Here is a 19,373-nt window from a genome sequence, read left to right as displayed (position 1 = left end):
CTCCTGGAGCATGAAGCTCGCAAATCTTAAGAAACTACCGCGCATGGTTAATAAACATCAGCTACCTAGAGGGCATGGTCTATGCAACTATCCCAGGACATCCAGATCTCCCGTTAACCCGAGTGACACGATGAATCCGGATCTGTTCCGCCCTCCACTCGAGAAGCGTTGGCCGAGATGCAAGATCGACACGCAGCTTTATCGCCTTGTACTATACGATGAAATAATAGAAAAAATGCACCGTGTCGTGCCCCCTCGAGTGCTTATCGCGGTTCGATCGCACTAGACGGCCGCGACTCGCGACGGCCATCCACTGGGCAGCGCTTTCAAGACCGTTGCCATATCGGTTACGAGATAACGAAGCGCAGAGAGCTTTGGAATAACAACTGTGTATCTCTGGGCGCTGCCTTCTTGAGGGTTAGACAGAGAAGGAGATAGGTGGATGAGGCCCGTTATATGCGCGAGAGACAAGCGTCGAATTTCCGTGAAGCGAACTATTTTCTCCGCCAAGCTTTGGGCAAATATCGGTCACAACGGGGAGCAGATATTGATTACAAGCGAATATTCACAGAAACGAAAAACAATTATCCTAGTGTGCCTAAAGGTTACAGCAACCAGGCTATTTATCCAGCTTTAAGTATATTATAGTTGTACCCAAGCACCAGCAGTTGTTCCCCATACCTTGGTCTTCCTTTTGCTGTTTTCGCGTGCTGTACTGGGCAAAGAGCAACTTGCGAAGCGGTACACTTATAGACACAGAGAACGTGATTTCCAGTCAATTCGGAAAGCATATCGCATTAAAACTGCAATCCAGTTCACGTCGGGCACGCTATCACAGGATTTTGTTGCCAAAGTGCGATGCAAGCGATATCGTGTCGAGGTCCGAAACGTTTAGCGTAACATAACGGTATATACTCCGTATACCTTAAATACTAATAATAACGGGCCTCACCAAACCAGGACTCGCAATCTCAAAACGCCTACGTGACAACGTTCCCTCATTGGCCGGCACTATGGCGCCCGCCACTCGTGATAACAATCGGCACGATAACGAAGATGATCACCGGGACAATGGTCGCTTGCAACCAGCACTCAAGATTTTTTTGCTGCAAATGCGAGTCTCAAGTAGACTCCGAAGTATATATATATACTCTGGAGTGCAAAGCTAATTAGGAGAAACCCATGAAAACAAGACATGCACCGCACTATAACTTGAACTGTTTTGTTAATAAAGCACTCGCGGAATCTCGCTAAGCTTGTACAATGTATACGAACGACTCTCCAAGCATTGTCGCTTCCACTGGCACGCGTTTTGCGACATTGCGGCGTGACTCCAACGACACACGCACACAATCACGAAAAGGAACGCTGCATTGCAAAGATAACGCAACCCCCCACGGGTCGCCATGCCGATTGCGACACGCGACTCCGGGAAACGAAAGAAACTAAATTGTAATAAAACGGGAGAAAGAGAGACTGTCCGTCATTCGGCCGTACCTCCTCGCTGCGCCAACCGTTGCTTGAGATGGAACATGGATCCTGCCACTGCTGCTGCTGCTGCGGTTGACGGGCGTTGCGCTGCGGCGTGCCTTCTCGTAAGGAACGGATGCGAGTCTCTGCGCGCGCGCGAGCGCGCCAAGGCTTCGGGCGTACGTGCGCCTTATCACCGCGCCCGCGAGCTAGCCTGCAAGCCCCGTATCGTGCCTTATCGACTGTCTGCCAGATACATCGGCCCAGTGCAATAAACACCGCCGCGAACGACCCAGATTAGGCGCCGGGCGGCCGGAGCACGCGCCGCTCGCTATAGCTATATATACACATGTATGTATATATATCGCACAATTCACGCAAATCGCACAATTCGCGCAAACGCGCGCTCCACCGGTGTTTCTGTTTCGAAACAGCTGAGCCAAGTGCACGCAATGGGATATAGCGCGCGCGTTGAAGAGTAGCCGGAACTGCGGTTATTGCAATTCAAGATAGGTAACTCACGTTACCTGCCCAGATTAACCTGCGCGCGCAGTGAGACGATCTTTTTTTTTAAATAAAAACACAATACCGGTGCCACCGGAAACCTATGGGTTTCCGGCGACACCGGGATTCGAGCCTAATACCTCCCACATATATACCCGAGGCGGACACTGTACAATTTCACCATCACTGCGGCGAAACGCTCACTTCAAAACGCGGCCGTCGCGGCGTGGAATCGAACTGGCGACGTCGAGCTCACAAGTCCTGCTCACTCCGGTCCATGACGTCATGGTACCTGGCCCGAAATCTCCATTGCCAAGCCCGGCGTGACGAAAGCGGTGACGTCGAAATCACCACTGCTTACTCGGGAGCATCTCCATTAGATTCTAGGGCAGTCGGGCTTGGTAACATGACTTCATGGATCGGAGTGAACAGGCCTTGTGTTATCCAGCTGGTGTTAGCACAGCAGCCCAACGCCATAGACACTGAGCCATTACGACGGGGAATTCTGACGTATACCAGCTGAATTTCTCAAAGAGGCACGTGGTCATTATCCGAACGAATACTACAGTGTGAAGTAACAAGCTGACAAACAAAGTTACACTAATTAGCCTAGTAATTATTCACTTTGACGCTATCGCAATGGCGGAATTGAACACGAGAGGGTAATGAAGCCGCACCCTTTAAGGGAAAAATCATACGCTTAACGCTATCTTCGAGAGATGCGTCCCCGAAATCTGTGGCGAAATACGATGTCGTTCCACCGGTTGACCACTTATCAGAGCTGCATTTTACCAGAGCACTGGCGGGTTATTCTGGAACTGTCCACCTAGTGGACATGTGCATTCTGTCTGCTGCTTAAGTGCTGATTGGCTGGGGGCACCTGTCTCCTTCTGGCGCGTATACTGGGCCCAGCTCAGCCAATCAAACCTTCAACAGCCAGTTTAATGGACATGTCCACTAGGTGGACGCTTACAGAATACCCCCCTATAAGTGCTAACTGAAACACCAGTGTCATACCACCACAGAATTTGAACACATACTTCTCGAGGCTGACGCAAAGCGCACGATGTCTGATAATTTGATGTCACTTCATGCCAGCTCTGCTTGTGCGTTCACACGAATAATTTTGAAGTGAATTAGTAAATTTATTAAAACATAACATTTCGCTGCGACTTGTGCAAGTAATATCAAACGCTTGGAACGATTAAGCCGATAAAACAGAATTGCGCTATCTAACACAGGCGATCTTTACTGAATCTGTTTTGATGACTAAGCGAGCCATAAGTATATGATGGGTGTCACCATGTTTGATGACGTGAAGCATATGAGGCCAGTTCGGGGCAGCCCGCTTATTATCCAGGAAATACCGTGCTCTGCGCAAACCCAGAACAACATTTATAACCAGCGCATGGGACGTTGCGAGGACGTTATATTTCTTCGGAGCCCCGAGTCTTTCGGGCCCTTTCATGACACATTTTTTTTATGGCACGAGAGACTGCCCCATTAACGCCTGTGAACTGCGTTATCTTTCGTCCGTCGATGAAAAGGAGACACCAGGAAGGGTGTCTCCTTCCTGATGAGCCACGACAGTTTGAAATTTCAGCAACATCTAGGGTGCGATCTTGTACGCGTTCCAAAATGGAACGGAGGCGTTCCGTTCCATCGAGCCGCACACGATTGGTCAATTTCAACCGCGACGTTCAAATTGACCAATCGTGTGCGGCTCGATGGAACGGAACGCCTCTGTTCCATTTTGGAACGCGTACAAGATCGCACCCCTAATTTGCTCGGACTTTCTCGCATCAAAGCGGCCCAAGTACGAAAAGATACTTTGAAATACGCGACGTCCCACTAACTAAAAGTTCGCGGAGGACGAGGCGCGAAATTCGAAAATGGGCAAATCTGGCCCTGCTCTTCTGCATTGTCAAACAACGTTTTCACGTTAAACGAATGCAAAATTGTGATGAAATCATGAACTAATATACTCGAGCATTACAGATGCGTGTGACACTGGGCAAATTGGCGCAACATTTCTCGTGACGGCAAGCAGTGCAGGAAACGAAGACCGACAGCAAAGCAAGCACTTGGTAGTGTGTGCTCTGTTTTGTTCTGTCGTGTCCTATTTGCCTTCACTCTACCAGTCTTTTATTGGTGCTTTTTAGTGTACATTTAAAGGTGCTAAGTATGAGGATTCAAATGTGAACAGCGGAGGCCGTGGTATTTTCGATGGCCCAGCGCAAAGGTAAGGCCGCCGAGATCTAGTGCGACCAACTGCGATGTGCCACAGGCACATCGCAGTTGACAAATCCTGACCCACCGGAGTCGGTCGAATACATCTTTAGTGCATTTTGCTTCTCGCAGGGCTGCGCAAGAACGACGCTTCCGGTGTTCGCATTTGAACTGTACATTAAACGAAGTCGTCGTAAATCCAGCTGTACTACAAGACTGCATTGCTAACGTGACTTCTTTGTACTAGCTATTCTTGGTTTTGTGCTAAGAAGTTGAAACCACGCGACACATTCTTTATGTTTTGTTCGTTTTTCCTGCAGTAACCATCGGTTGACAGTGTCGCGTGGCGTCCCCTCCAACTCTCAATCCTGGTCTTGCGTACAGCGCTGTTGCAGCCTTGAATGTAGTGCACGCCCACCTTGCCCGATTCCCTCTCTTTCTGTACAACACTGCACTTCTGATACTACTACTACTAAGTGGTTCGTTTGGAAAAGGAAAGGTTAGCGCTATCTTCTGCAACCCTTGAGGGAGCACGGCTCAGCGCCAATATGCCAAGCATGGCTCTTACCGAGGGAGAAGCGTTTGCGTAGTAAAAAAAAAGGAAAAAAAAAAGAGAGAAAGAAACGGGAACAAAGTGAAATGCTTCGCGACACCTAGTTCGCTGTTAAATCACATTTCGTGAATGCATCTGACGCAGAACAGTTACTTTTTGGCCATTAGACAGATCAATGGCACTTGAACACAAAAATGAGTTCTACAAAAAGACAACGCACATTTGCGAAAAGGCCCGAAAGATCAGGCGCCACATTGTCATCGCCGCAGCGCTTTTAGCAGGCGAATTGAAGAACTTACTTCCTTAATTCTGATTTGATCCGCTAATCACTTTCTTGGTTCGCCGAACGACAGTTTCAAATTAATCACTAACTAATGCGTCCTGGTTTACTGTCTCCCCAAGTGTCCTTCTACCATCCAGCTTGGGAGCGTCAGAAGTTACAGCCCTATAAATTATCGAGGCTCATTTGGATTGAGAAACATTCAGAGCAGAATCGGAATGTCATCCAAACGTCGTAGATCTGCTACCGAAGCAAGTAAATCAGTCCTATCACTTGAGGTGGCTGTTCTACCGCACGAATCATCCTGATAAGTCCGACGGAAATCCATGTAGCTTTCAATGATAACAGACTGCAACAAAAACATGACTATCGGACCATTTTGTGACAACATTTTTCAATGAAAGGGAGGAGTATAGACGGTGCCATCGAAAGGCGCAAACCTATCCTATTACATCATGTCAATAGAATGAAAACGACACACACCTCCAAAGCCAGTGGGATTTTTTTTTCTCTTTTACTAAATTACTTAAATGAAAATTGTTATTGTTTATTGCTTTGTTTTTAGCCATGCTTCAGAGACAGTGTAATCTTTAATAGCAATACTCTGCTTTAGTAGCACTGCCGAACTACCCTAAACAACTATGGAGATTACATGTTCGGCATCGAGCTTACAGCATTTCGTGTTTCAATATATAATGGGGACAAAATGAACATGCACTCACGGTACTCGCCGATGAGGCCCCTTTTGTCATTGTTGGGAGGGGCGTAGGCAGCGAAGCCAGCCATGACCCCGTGACCGGAATCCATGCCGTGGTTCCATCCCATGGACGAGTGCTGCGCCACGTGGTGTTCCATTCCCTGGAGAAAGTGCGAGTAGGCGTTGCCCATCTGCTGACCCGTGACGCTCTGCGGTGTCCTCGGAGGACTCATCTGGGACTGGTGCATCTGTTGCTGCTGCTGTTGCTGTTGCTGCAGCTGCTGCTGCTGCTGCTGTTGGTGTTGTTGTTGTTGCTGCTGCTGCTGTTGGTGCTGCTGCTGGTGGTGATTATGGTGGCTGTGGAGATGGGACGAGTGTTGGATTCGGCAGGAAGGCCCGCCCAACACGCTAGTGACCAGCTTGGACGACGTAACGAAGTCGTCGTGATGGTGCGACGGCTGCGGCGAAGCCGTCCACATGGTGGTGTTCGATGACGACAGCAATACGGGGCTCGGGGACGAGTTTGAGTCGGGGGGCGAGTATTGCTGGTAGCCCTTCGACTGCATGCTGTACGGGCTGCTGGGCGGGTAGCCCAAGGGGTCGGTGCTGGCCGGGGTCAGGTGAGAATAGGTGGCGTTCTGTTCTTCCAGAAGAGCGCCATCGCGCGAACCATTCCCTGAAGAGGTGGACATCGTGGAAGCCACCGGAGGCGAGTAGTACGGCGACGACGATGGCTGGACGGTCGCGCTGGAAGCGGACGGCTGGTACCGGAGCACGGTCGTCGCCGAACCGTCCACGATGTGCATGCTTGCCAGGGACGTGGCCGGCGGGTAGAAGCCACTATCGTCGAAGCCGCCACCGTACTTTCCAGTGTAGAACATGGGCGGCGACGGCTGAGCCACGCTCCGTGGAGCCGCCATGCTCGGGCTGTGCTGTTGCTGGTCGGGGTCGATGACTTCGCACTTGATGTTGGGCGCCTGGGGCGACGAACCGCCGCTGCCGCTTCCCGCGTCCCGAGACGTGCCCAAGACTGGGGAGTACTCGCCTTGCCGTTGCTGCTGTGGCGGCTGCGGAGGGGATCCCGAGGCGCAGTCATTCTGCGCGTTGGTCGGGGTGCCTTGCTGGTTAGAATTGACGGGGGACCTGTCCGCGGTTTCCTCATCGAGACGCTCTTCCTTTATCCACGACTGCAGTCCCGCTGGGGAAGCCTCCCGCTGCTGTTGATTACTGGTCTTGTCAGCCATGCTTTCGGAGTCTCGCGGAGAGGAAGACACCAGCTTGCGCATCTATAGGCCGGCCTGGTTATCGATTGATTCCTCGAAGACTGGACTCTGCATGTGCAAGAGGGAAAGGGGGGGGGAGCGAAATAAGAAACGGGAATTGAGCTGTGTTGATTCTAGTTAGGTCCGTCTTTGGCCCGCACCCTCAAAGACACCAGAACAGAGATAGGATGGCAACGAGCGGGAGGTTCTTCGCGGAGATAGCCGCAGTTAATGTCGTTTAGGAAGGCCGCAGCGTTTCGGAGCCTGCTGCGAAGAGATAAGCACGTAGCTCTTATCAACCGAAAGGGTTAGAAGCAAGCTCCCCCCATTTCCTCCATTGCTGGATGGGCAAGGTCAGAAAATCTCCGACTCTAATGTCTCCCTCCATCTTAAAAAAAAAGAAAAAAAGAAAAAAAAAACGAGGCATAATTTCGTTAAAGCATTGCTAGGAAACCCAACACTCGATTGGAAGCTGTGTGTTTACAGAAACTGTAGAGGCAGAGATAGACAACGTTCTAGCACTTTTTTTTTTTTTTGCGCACTAAAAAGAATTTGTTTTTCTTGTCTGAAGCAACGTTTTAGTCCGTGCACTTCTAGCTGTATACCATCGCCGCCACCGTTCCGCCTACTTAGCCAGTTTGGCACGTTCTAGATAAGCCTCAAAGGGTACAGCGGCGACTAATTAGTTATACCATCATTCTTATACACTCCTAATAAGTCTGTTTGCAACGGTTGTAATTACACGTGCCGCTACATCCAATCCGCGCAAGCTGCGTAAAGTCGTTCCACAAGCGTTCTCATCATTATTGTCTACGAGCTTGTACTATATGCAGATAGAGGCTGAAGCACCCCGGCCATACTCTTATTCGCCCTTTGTTCTTCAAACTATTCGTAATACCTCGTTCATACGTAATGTAAATAGAAATGATACAATGCAGAAGGGTGAAAATCTGGAGCATTTGAGTCGGCTACACTATGCTGGTGATAACACAAAAAATTGAGGAGGAAGCGAAGATGCGATAAGCACGTGCACGCGACTTTTGCCCAACACGCAAAGCAGAAGTTACATTAACGAGGCAAGGCTAAATTTCTACTTGCACAGGTCTCGCGTGGTAGTATCTCCTATGTATATGCATTGCGGTGAAACGCAAACATTTCAACACTTTTTGCTTGCTTGCCAGCGATGTTTCTCGCTAAGAAGGTTTCTAGAGGTGCCTATATAAAGCATCCAGACTTTTCAAGTTATGCGAGATTTTTGAGCAAGCGTGGTATAAAAGCTTTTCTTTATACATAAGGTCAGCACTGCTCAGAGAGTTGACTCGTTCGCCCGAACGATACTTCCTAATCACTAACAACATTAATTTTGACCGAACGCGCTCACGTTCATGTAATTTCTTTCTTTCTTTTTTCTTTCTTTCTTTCGTTCTTTCTTTCTTTAAGTCCCATGCAAGTTGAAAACAGTTTGTAAGATCAGCAATCCACTACAGGATAAGACGCACGCCTGCCAAAAACGCCATAGAATACGGTTTGTGCTTTGTAGGGGAGAAGTTGTTTACCGAATACTCTTTTCCTGTGGCAAGCGGTATGCCGGGCACACGAGTCGCTTCCTAAATGGTAGATTTGCAGAGCGCTGTAGTTATGTCAGGAAAGGGCACTATCGGTGGCTGGCATTGCACTGTAGCACGCGTGGGTTCGAACCGTTCTTTTTTTTTTTCGTAAGAGCGTGGTTTGATCGATCCCTTCTTTGGCCAAAGAAAGAACTATAATTTATGTATGCGTCCGAGTGTGCGCTTTGATAGTGTGTACGTGTGGAAAGAAATAGCACAAACGGCATATATCTGCTCTTTGCATTTGATCTAGCTACGAGCTTCATCAATGTATGCAGGTGTTGCCGCGGTTTCAAATAAACAATTTGTTGAAAGCTACCGCTCGTGTTGCGTACGTCTCCCTCGTCCTCGTCTTTTCCAAGCGTTTCATATCTGTTACTGTCAAGAAACACTGCAATGCAGTGAATGGCGGTTGTTAACTGGGCAGTTAAGTGGGAAAATCCTTATCGAAAGCCAAGCTAGTAGTGAGACAGAAGGCTTCAATCAGTAAGAAAGTTCTTAATCTATTTGGCTACAAAATGTTGTAGTATAGCTTGAAGCGTCTCGTAGCTGGCTAGAGTCAAATAAAGCGACTGCATGCGGACTGGTGCAAACGTTCCTGCCGGCCTCCGTTCCTCGCACCATCCCATCTTTCAAAACGCAGTTCTCCGATTCAACAGTTGCATCACAGTGCTATCGGAAGCTCTGCCAAACAGGTTGGGACAACTTTGACGCGTCGGAAAGCCTGCTTACAGAATTTCGCATATTGTTTGTTCAGCAGCGGCACTTTTTTCATATCAGCATGATTTTCAATTAGAACACGACACTATAAGCATTGCGTCGCGATTCTCTTGTTCCGGGCATTTGAACTGGGAGACGCAGGACCGTTTCGAGTACGAAACACCCGAATTTTCACTTCCGGATAAACACGTAAAGGCTGCAGATGTGCCGTCCAATGTCAAATAAACTGATGTTCACGTGTGCCTCAAAGCTACATACAATTCGACTACGAGGGAGGTCTAAATATACGGTTCCGCATTAACTTATGCAACCTGTATGTTTCCTAAAGTCTACCTAAATGTAATCATAGAAGCACTTTTGTGATGTGCCCCCATCGGACTTGCACTGAAGGAACACTAAAGGAAAAAAAAAAAAAAAAAAAAACAAGTCGGCCACTATTAGTAAGTAACGATTCTAAAGCACAACGAAGAAGAAAAAACTTTGTGGGCGCATTCACACTGGAAGGGCTTTTTTTTTTCGATGGCGTGACGTAGTTGTTTTTAATCTACGTCACACGGCAAAAAAGAAAAAAAAAATGTCAGCAGACTTCAGCAATTTCTCTGTGCTCATGACAAAGAAAAAACGTACACCGAACAAAAAAAATGTCACAGTTTTGCCCTAAGGGCGAAGCAATGAATGCGATAGCAACACAGCAATGTCATAATACGAAGTAAGGTGAGCGGCTTTGGTAGCAACAACACGCAGAACTGTTGTCGACGCCATCGGCGTTTTGCCCGCGTTAGCTCAAAATGCGTGCGGCGTTGGTGACTGTTGCCGGAGCCTCTGATATAAATAGGCACTTGGTGCCGCAGCTAAACGTCGCCTCCCTTCCCTCCCCCTCCCCCACGGCCTCTCGCGCGTCTGAAGAAGGCGCGTTTGCTCTACATATATGGTGATTGTAAAGGAGAAAAGAGACGCCTACTTCAGCAGGCCTTAAGCGAGCACGGCGCAGAACGCGCGTTTGTTCTCCGCCGTGCGTTCACTCCCCGTGAAAGCGCGCGTCCCTCGCGCCCTTTCACTCGCACATACAGCGTTCGGCGGCGCGCGGCAACGATTTCATCTCCATTGACGTCATACGGAACCTCACGGCGACGGCGACGGCGACGCCGACGGCAGAAATCTGCTTTTGAGTGTCCATATAATTGCTATCGCAATAATAAAACTTTAAAAGCAGGACGTTTATCCGTGCTCATTTAATGCGACCGCAGCAAGCTCGCACAGCGCACACGGCCATGTGCTCAAGAAGATTTTTTTTTTTTTTTTTTGTGAGGCGCATGAAAGCCGCGTTCGTTCGCTCCTACAATGCTTGCAGTGGCCTCCGAAATATGTGCGCGTGCAGGCGCCACCAGTCTCGGATTCTACGTGGCGCACAAAACGAGTGTTGCACGATAGCTTACTGAACCGTCGGCGCGTCTCGCTCCCAACTGCACATTATATCACGACTGTGACCAAAAGGGCAATAACAGGGGCATGCTGTTGATATTCTTCTTGCACCATGTACGACACGGAAACGAACGGTGCGCGAACTTACATTTGGTTTTCTTCGTAACATGTCATGTGCTACATGGCTGCTGAGTAGGAAGTAGCTAAAAGGCGACGAGGAAGTAGCTAAAACGACGGACTCAACAAACGTATAGTTTCGAGCTATTAACTGCTGTCAAAGTACTACAATTGCGGCGATTCGTCACTGTTTGCATCATTGTCTAAACAATGTGTTTCGTGCTTAGCGAAATTCCCAGTCGAAATCCGCCCGACAACCTAACCTCAGCACCGCAGTGCGCGTGCTAGATTCCTGTTTGAAGTTTATCGCGGAGGCGGGTCACAGATGCAGTTACAGCTTTCTTTTTTTTTTATTAAATGCGTGCGCAGTAGTGGTTGGCATCGTGTGTGACGCTGGCTACACCTTTACCCTTAGTAATATTTCATATCAAAGATATCGAAGACATACATGTAAAACAAGCAAACAAACAAACACATCTACTGAGCTTTCATTTGCCACAATCACAGCCCCCATGCAAAATAGAGCCTAGAAACTTAGGCAGGTCGACGTATCCTCCTACTCAAAGGCATTCTGCCACCCTCGCCATGCTCTACATTTTCGTTTTCAACTGCAGTTTACGCCAAAGGACTGCCCAACGCAAAATGTTGAATGTATTTGATTTAGACGTTGTGCTTGAAATTCAGCCAGTTTATTCAACTCATGAGTCCCTTCAAGTCTGGAGAGTGAGCAGGCATGTTTATTCCATGCTTAGCCTGAGTACTAAGTACAACAGAATCGATCTAACCAATCAACAACTCAATCCCAAATGCTGCAACGAACATGCCTTAACCTGGGCGCTAGTAAAGCAATGTCCAGAAATGTTAACGGTACAAGTTCTCGTTAACAATAGATCAGAATTTATGCGACATCTAGGTACTTGCGACTTAGGCAAAATATTTGCGAGGAGCAGAGACGCGTCGCAAGATAAAGCACGCAATGCGAAGATGAATCGCCACCTTTGCACCGAAATATCTCCAGCATAAAGGGGCCGAGCTCTGGAGGACCAACGCACGAAAATGTTTCCGCTAGAGAAGCCTCAAGAAGTCGCAATCAAGTATGATACGCGTCGACAACAGAAAACCGAAGACGATTCCATTTTTCCAGCGCACAGAGACCGTATGCAAGCTGGCCTAATGCAGCAAGCAGCACGCCAACAAACTACGATAAAGCAAGCAAAGACCATTCCCGAGCGCCCGCCCAAGGGGTGTGCGCCATCGACATCCACGGGAGAAGCGATAAAAAAATCGGACGCTAAAAATACGGGTCACCACGTAACTCGGCGGCACGCATTCTTTATCGGGCCGTCCGCCCCGATACCGACGCCGGGAGGGGGACCGCACGCTCGCCGAGGTTGATAGGGGCGCAGCCGTTCAGAGGCCCAACCCGTAGAGCCCCTTATATCGGCCCCGCGTCGCCAAAGGGTTCGCACGCGGCCGGCAAAGTCAGTGGGCGGGCGGAACTGCTGTTGATAACCCCAAGGGAAGAGACAAGATAGCCGACCCTAATCAAAAGCCGGGTTACCTTGCATATAAGGCGTCGGGCAGCGCTGGGCCCCCACGAGAGCTGTTCCGGAGCCGGCACAGTGCAGCAGGAGCGACGGATGTGTGCGTCGGGTTCCGGGAGTGCCACCACGGCTCGACGTTGCAAGAGCAGCAGCCGCGAAAGAGCGAAGCTGGCGGACGTGTAACGGACGTCTCCGAGCCGGCGAGGAAGCGTTTTTAACAAGCTAGCAACCACGGCCACTGGGAGGAACTGCTGGAGGCAAAGCGCGGGGCGGTGGTGGCGTGTGCGCGCGCGCCCGTGTGTGTGTGTGTGAGTGCACGATGCACTGAAGGCGCGGGCATGCGCAGCGCGCGGTTTTTTTTTTTTCTTTTTTTTTTTTTCAGCGGGTCCTCTGTCTCTTGTGCATCGTCGGCGAGACACTGAACCGCGTGCCAGCGTCCGGCTAGCCTTTGCCGCCACTGGCGGATCCGCACGTGTAAAGAGAAGCGACGGCTGTGATTGGCCGCGTCGCGGTGTTTCGGGGCCCGATCTTGAGTCAGCAGTAGCGTCGGGCGGCTTCGGTGACAGCCCGTGCCTTCGATGGAGAAGGGCGAGCCGTTGCGAAGCTCGCTTGTGTCGCAAGACGCACGCTACGTTTCAATTTCTTTCTTTGTACCTTTTTTTTCTCACAAACTAAGAAGCTTTGCGCTATAACGTCACGTATATGTAACGCTCTAGAGACGAAAATTACCTAAGCTTCTTTTTTTTCTGCTTCTTTGGACGCTCTAGTATGGCGAGCATGATTGAAGCAGCTTTGTGGTGGACGTGCGATGCCAAAAAAAAAAAAAAAAAACGTGAATTATTTGCTGCGGAACGGAGCTGCACTTGCGCAGACGGCGAATTAATGTACAGCAGCCGTAAGACTTAACCCGAACAACGAAGACGCACCACCCATAGCGGTTAAACTTAAACACGTGCTGCATAAGGAGCGAACAGCGAATGTCTTGGAGGAAGACGCATTCAGCTAACACATTCAAGGCAGCTCCCAACAAGAAACCACCAGTGTCCGCCGAAGAAGAAAGAAAGCATTCATGGAGTATTCGGGTTAAGTATGACGGTAGTGACTAGTCTTAAAAATGTTTGAAGCGAGCAGCGAATTGGTGCGACTCGTCGTTCCCCCGCGGTCGATGCCTATATACGTTAATTGCTATGGTCTTCTATACTGGTGGTCATGAAAGTCAGCGGTTCAATTTCGGCACAAAAGGGGAATAGAAGAGTAGCCCATTCAGCGTGATTTCGATGTGCATGGCGTTGTATTGTTTCAGCGTCCGCCATTATATTTTCCATAGCCAAGATGCTATCTTGGGACGTTAAATCCATGAATTGTGACGTGTAACGCATCTCCCTTCGCAGACCAAGCCGTCAGCACTGTACCACATGCTAAGTAGGCAGCGTGGCGAAACCACAATTTATTTTAATTGCCCGCGTTTGAACGCTACCGCGGGCACTGCGAAATATATCACAGAGATGGGAGTATATAGAGCACGAGATGTCTACGAAGGTCTTTTCTGTCAGCCACGTGCGGTGGTGAGATGTGGATGAAAATGCGTGAGCAGACTCCATCCACAACAACGCGAAACATTCATTGGATTTCCAGTCAGGTTTCTTAACGCCAGTGCTGCATATTTGAACGGCTGCGAACTTCGAAAGAAAGCTTCTCCTGTGTATCGAAGCCGGAAGCGATGGGTGGCAGCGATGAGTCGCTGGATCGAACAGCAATAGCTGGCGGGTTAATTTATAGTCAACGCTCGCAATGTTTGCTTCGTTCCTGCCTCGCCGTCATTTGAGTGCACGTATAAATCGCTCGAGCTCTGCGCCAGGGGTCAAGTGAGCGCAGTTTCGAGTCCACGGCCCGACGCACGCACGCCGTTTTCCGCCTCTCTCCCCGTACACTCCGCTCTCAGCGTAGCGCTCTGCGGCGTCAGTCCGGTGACTTATGTTTCTCAAAGAGTGTCAAATTTGCTTACTCCCAGGGCCGCAGCCCCTTTCCGAAGGGAGGGCAAGGGAGGGCAAGGGGGGTCGAGCCTCTTATCGGCTGCGTCGCCGTCGAAAGCAGAAGCAGCAGCAGTAGCTTTTGCAGCTCACGTTTTTCTCCCCCAGCTCGCGCGGCACAGTTTTCGAGGCTCCCTAAAGCGACCTCGTTGGCAGATCTCAAGCGCAAATCTTGCAGGACCAGCAGTGCTGACGCAGTCCCAGAAACGAATTCCCGGCTACCGCGCAGCGAACAGCTGAAACCACCGAACTCATCACAGCGCGACCGCGTGCACTAAAGAGCTGGGCTTTCCGACGCGGGTGCGTGGGTATTGGGTAAGACCATAGCCTCCGAGATCGGTCGGCGTGCGCACCACGCTCATGATCGCGGAGGTCCTGGTTTAGAACTTGCTGATTCACTGACCACAGACGAGGAAGGAAGGTGGAGGAGCGGTAACTACTTGGGAGTATAGCACAGGCAGCATTTTCTGCTCGACAGTTTGCGTGTTTGTAAATAAGGTCGCATGGTAACGCACAGTTCATGGACCAAAAGAGTGTCCATTCTTCGAGCCACTAGCAACCGGTGATCAGGATGCATGTGACCACCTTCCGGGCACTGACCAAACACAATGCTGCTAAGGGGCAAAATGAGAAGGAAAGACGCACACCTCTGCGGATGTCGTGATCCGGTTCTGGGGTTCATGGTTCGGACACACAGAGGGTCGCTTGCCTGCGCTGCCGGAGCGCATAAAACATGGTAGCTGGCCTGCACAATGCAAAGTGGACTCATGCCGTCGTCCGTCTCTGTCACCAAGAGTGGCTTGTTGGTGAGGAGATGAGGTCGGGAGGTTTGAAGAAACCGAATTGGTTTATTTTATAGACTTACAACTCGCAACCCTCCATGGATATGGTGTGCACTCCATGTCAGAGCACTTTAGATGTCTTATCCGACTACATGTCTGGGCACGCTACATGGCACCAAAGATCCGCTCTTTAAGCAATCGTTTTCCCTAGATCACTATAGACGAGGGAATTCGACTACTCTATATCGGCCAATTATTTGTCGTGATGCTGCAGCGCACAAGCCCAAGGAAAAATGACCGATGTCGAAAGACTTTTTTTTGTGTACCCTTATGCATGTAATCGCGGTGAAAAGACAGCAATGCGTGCGTGATTTCATCGTTTCCCGAAAGAAGCAGCGACGCGAATCGGAGACCGATTTGGATAATAATCTTACGCATTGGAAAAAGGTGACTGATATCATGCTGGTTTGTTCAAAACTCTTCGCTTGGGACGATTTCTTTATTCCCGGCGAGTAGATCATTGCTATCATTTTACATATTTTAAATATGTTGCTGGCGTTTCAAATCGCGGAGTCTACTCCGTTTAGGAAGGCGCTTTAATAAATTAGTCATATACGCGTAAGCTTCATTTGGTCTTGTTAGTGTTACTAATGCCCGAAGTAGCAGGAATATATTGTTAATGTACTCGCAGGCATCGGTAGGAGGAACGATGACTTCCTCGGAAGGTCTGAAGTTGATCATCACCTATGTTATGCATGCCGCGAAGCGACATATCGCTTAAATAGCATGCTTTAGTTGAGCGGTTTAAACAGAATATGCTGTTTTCTCATTCAGCGCGGTGATTTGTCAATTTGTTTGCTCGCAAGAAATTTAAAAGCAGCTGCAAACAGCGCTCGTTCCAGATTTGGAGCATTCGGCCTGTGCACAGCACCGCTCCTGGTTCGATTCGTTTCCAAGTCATGCGTTTACACTAATGCAAGTGACATTGCTCAACAGAAAGTCCTCGCCAAATTTCGGAAGCATGTTGGAAGAAACGCAACTACCCTTTAAATCGTCGTGCACTTTGTGAACTCTAGTCCACGTCAGTTCAATACCACTTCCTGCTCGTTCAGAACGAGCCTCATCTGCACCTGCACGGGCTGTGTACTATCTGTCCGACGAGCGCGGAGAATGCTATCAACTGGTCCTGCACGAAGCCTGCGCTGTGTCGACTGAATGGCGACGTTCAGATGCCGCCCCGCCGAAATGGTGAAACGAATAGCAAAGTGGAGCAGTCCCTGAACTAGCGCATGGAGTGCATACGAAAGAAGTAAACCTATAGGTTGGCACAGATCCTCTACACAACCTCATTTGAACATAAGAAACGGCGTATTGAAGAGGTGCCGTATTTTGACCACCCGAGGTTCCTCATACCGCGCACCTAACACAGGCGCTTTTCGCGTCCCGCCCCTATCGGCCTTCCGCGTCGAGCGAACGAGCGAACGAACTCGCGACCTCGTCCTCGGCGGCCATATAGTCAGTGCGCCATAGCGGCGGGCCGCGCGGCGGTGGAGAAGTTGGGACCCAAGACGTGGCAGTGCAGAACCGTCGACAGCCTCGAAGCCCTTGGCAACGGACAGAGGAGCGACGCAGAACAGCTAGCCGCACAACTGCGCGGGAGGTCACGTGGCGCATGCATTCCGCCGGATGCCTTATGAGCGGCTCGTCTATTCCTGCTTCTCCGGCGCTCGCCGGATGCCGGCGGAACGGGAAATGTACAGGGAGGAACGAAAAGAACCACCAACGCTGCCGGCCGCAGAATCACATGCCGCCGGGTTTTCCACGCGGCAATACGCGCGGCAACAGCGAGTCACCGCAATGTCTCTGTAACTTACCCCTATTCTAAACTGACGTTAAACAATACCCGCTGAAGCGCATGTAGACCCAGTTGACGAGTAAAATCTACTGAACAAGAGTCCTTTTCTTTCTGTCCTTTTTGACGCATCATTAGACTTATGCTGGATTACGCAGGGGGCGAGTGCCCTTCGTTGTGCAAATGTTCTGGAAAAAAAAAACAGAAAGAAAGAAAACAAGAGTGGAACAGTAGTCTTCAGTGATTCCTCCAGCAGTGATCGCATTTACTGAGACAGTAGTAAGTTCTCACCGGCGGACAACACTGTGTTTTCGAAAACGACTGCTTCATTGCGACGCGCACTAAGGCTTCCTCGTCCGCTGCTCTATTTCCCGTTGCGGCCTCCGAAACACACGCACGCACGTCTGCATGCGCGCAAGTCTGCATGGCGCGCAAAACCGCGAGCGAATTGCGCTAAACGCCAATGTTGCGCGAAGGCGCAGTGGTTGCCGGGCCAGGCCCCCAAGCGTACATCGCTACAATGACAGGTGTTCGAATCCTGGGTCGGTAATTTGTAGCGATGCGTTATGCTTTATTCTATGCTAGTCTTATCATTCACCGCTCACGGCCGGCTGATCCCGTTGGTAACGTGAGCGGACCGTCGCTCTGACCACTCACCAAGTGCAAAAAGCACGAAAAGGCATTAGTATCGGAAAAGGCATCGCTACAAAATACCGGCACTGTTAGCGGCGATGACGGACTAAGTTTTGTTTTCCTTCTCCTCGTGGTGAGAGTGAAACAGAGGGCGAGGAGAAGGCCTTTACGAAGACGCGCAGTAACGGAAACGACGGACGGACACAAAGCATATCTCTCATAGTTTCGAGTAGCGGTGTCCGAATATTCGAAGCTATCGAACAGCGAATCAGATATCGTCCTATTTGATTCGGTCTTCGAATCGAATAGTCACTATCCGTGAATGCGAATAATTTTGTGAATAGGTTTCGAATATTTGAGAATCGTCATTCGCGCTCTCCGAAAAGTACTGGTTTTGCGAGCAAGCTACCTATTTGTTCACAATGCTCCATTTGGGCCTTTAATAAGCAAGCCTTTATAGCGCGTGCAACGTTATGACAGACACTTACTAACGTCATTAATTCTAGGATGTGAACATTGTTTAACAATAATGGTGAAAACAGCTGTTGATTATTCGAAAACTATTATTCGACTTTCGTCTATATAGCACTATTCTATTCGGTCTCCTAACGAACTATTCGAGCACCCTTATTTTTGAGTAATAAACTTATTGCTTAGTGTTTAGTGCTTGCGTACACGTGCACAAACATCGCTCGGAGGACCAAAACAAGGATCATTTTATGAATATCATAAGGTTCGGCGCCAACATTTATTGTTTGTTCTCTTTTTCTTGATTTAATGTATATCGGCGTGTAGAACTACGCAGCAATCCGTTCCCTTTCTTGCGAAAGACGTGACCAATCGCGTGCGTGCAACATGATCTTTCGAGCTCATCTATAGAACCTCTTTATCGGAATTATTTTCTCCCCTGCTCACGAATCATATCGTTGTTATCAAAGCCGACTGAATGAGAATTCGGCTACACAGACGGCTATTCCAGCGCCGCTGCTTACAAATTTTCGACTACAAGAATTAGCAAGAAGATCAATTAAAACTGAAAACACACACACATGGGACAAATATAACTAATATATGACCTCCGGCGAAGTTAAGTTGAGAAAAAAGAAGGCATTCTCGGAGATACGCATACACACACACACATATATATATATATATATATATATATATATATATATATATATATATATATATAGTGCAACTGGTAACCAGCGCACAATATGCGAATTGGTTGCCTGCCTTTTCGAAATTTCAATTCTTCAATTTGGGACACCCTGCTGCATTACGCATAACGAGTCCACTTATCTGAACAACTGATATTAGCTAAAGTAGAACTTCACTGCACCAACCTCAATACAGCAGAGGTCATCGAACGCATCCTCGTGTCACCGACACGTGGCGTTCAATGCGCGCCGCTCGACCGCCAAGCGCGGGCAACGCGCACCTCGCCTCACCGCCAACCAGAGGCGGCGCGAATCGCGCGGCTCTACGGGGCAGGATGCCGGGAGGGCAGATACGGAGGTATCTGTCCTCGAAGGAAAAGCGCCAACCGTTTAAGATAACACACACACACACACACACACGCGCACACCGCTTATAGTTGACGGCATTGGCAACGGATGGAAAATGGGGGATGTCCCCGCGCACAAGAAGCATTTTCGATCCCCCGCCCTC

At 49.4% G+C, this 19,373-nt stretch overlaps 1 protein-coding gene across 5 annotated transcripts in view; it reads right to left on the bottom strand.

The window, feature by feature from the left end:
• The window catches only part of LOC119461526 (probable serine/threonine-protein kinase yakA), a 66,544-nt gene that overhangs the window by 30,113 nt on the left and 17,058 nt on the right, over nucleotides 1-19,373 (bottom strand). For 2 of the 5 annotated variants that reach the window (XM_049673177.1, XM_037722867.2), the window contains exons 1-2: nucleotides 12,423-13,035; nucleotides 5,759-7,064 (exon numbers count right to left, since the gene is read on the bottom strand). In XM_049673177.1, the coding sequence (XP_049529134.1) occupies nucleotides 5,759-7,019 (1,261 nt within the window). In that variant the 5' untranslated portion in view covers nucleotides 7,020-7,064; nucleotides 12,423-13,035. Of the gene's footprint in view, nucleotides 1-5,758; nucleotides 7,065-12,422; nucleotides 13,038-19,373 lie in introns of those variants that run through there. The other 3 variants (XM_049673176.1, XM_049673175.1, XM_049673174.1) reach the window with 2 other exon arrangements.

Source organism: Dermacentor silvarum, chromosome 8, assembly GCF_013339745.2.
Source record: "Dermacentor silvarum isolate Dsil-2018 chromosome 8, BIME_Dsil_1.4, whole genome shotgun sequence".
NCBI lineage: Eukaryota > Metazoa > Arthropoda > Arachnida > Ixodida > Ixodidae > Dermacentor > Dermacentor silvarum.
Note: the sequence above shows the minus strand (reverse complement) of the source record. Positions and strands in the feature narration are given on the sequence as shown.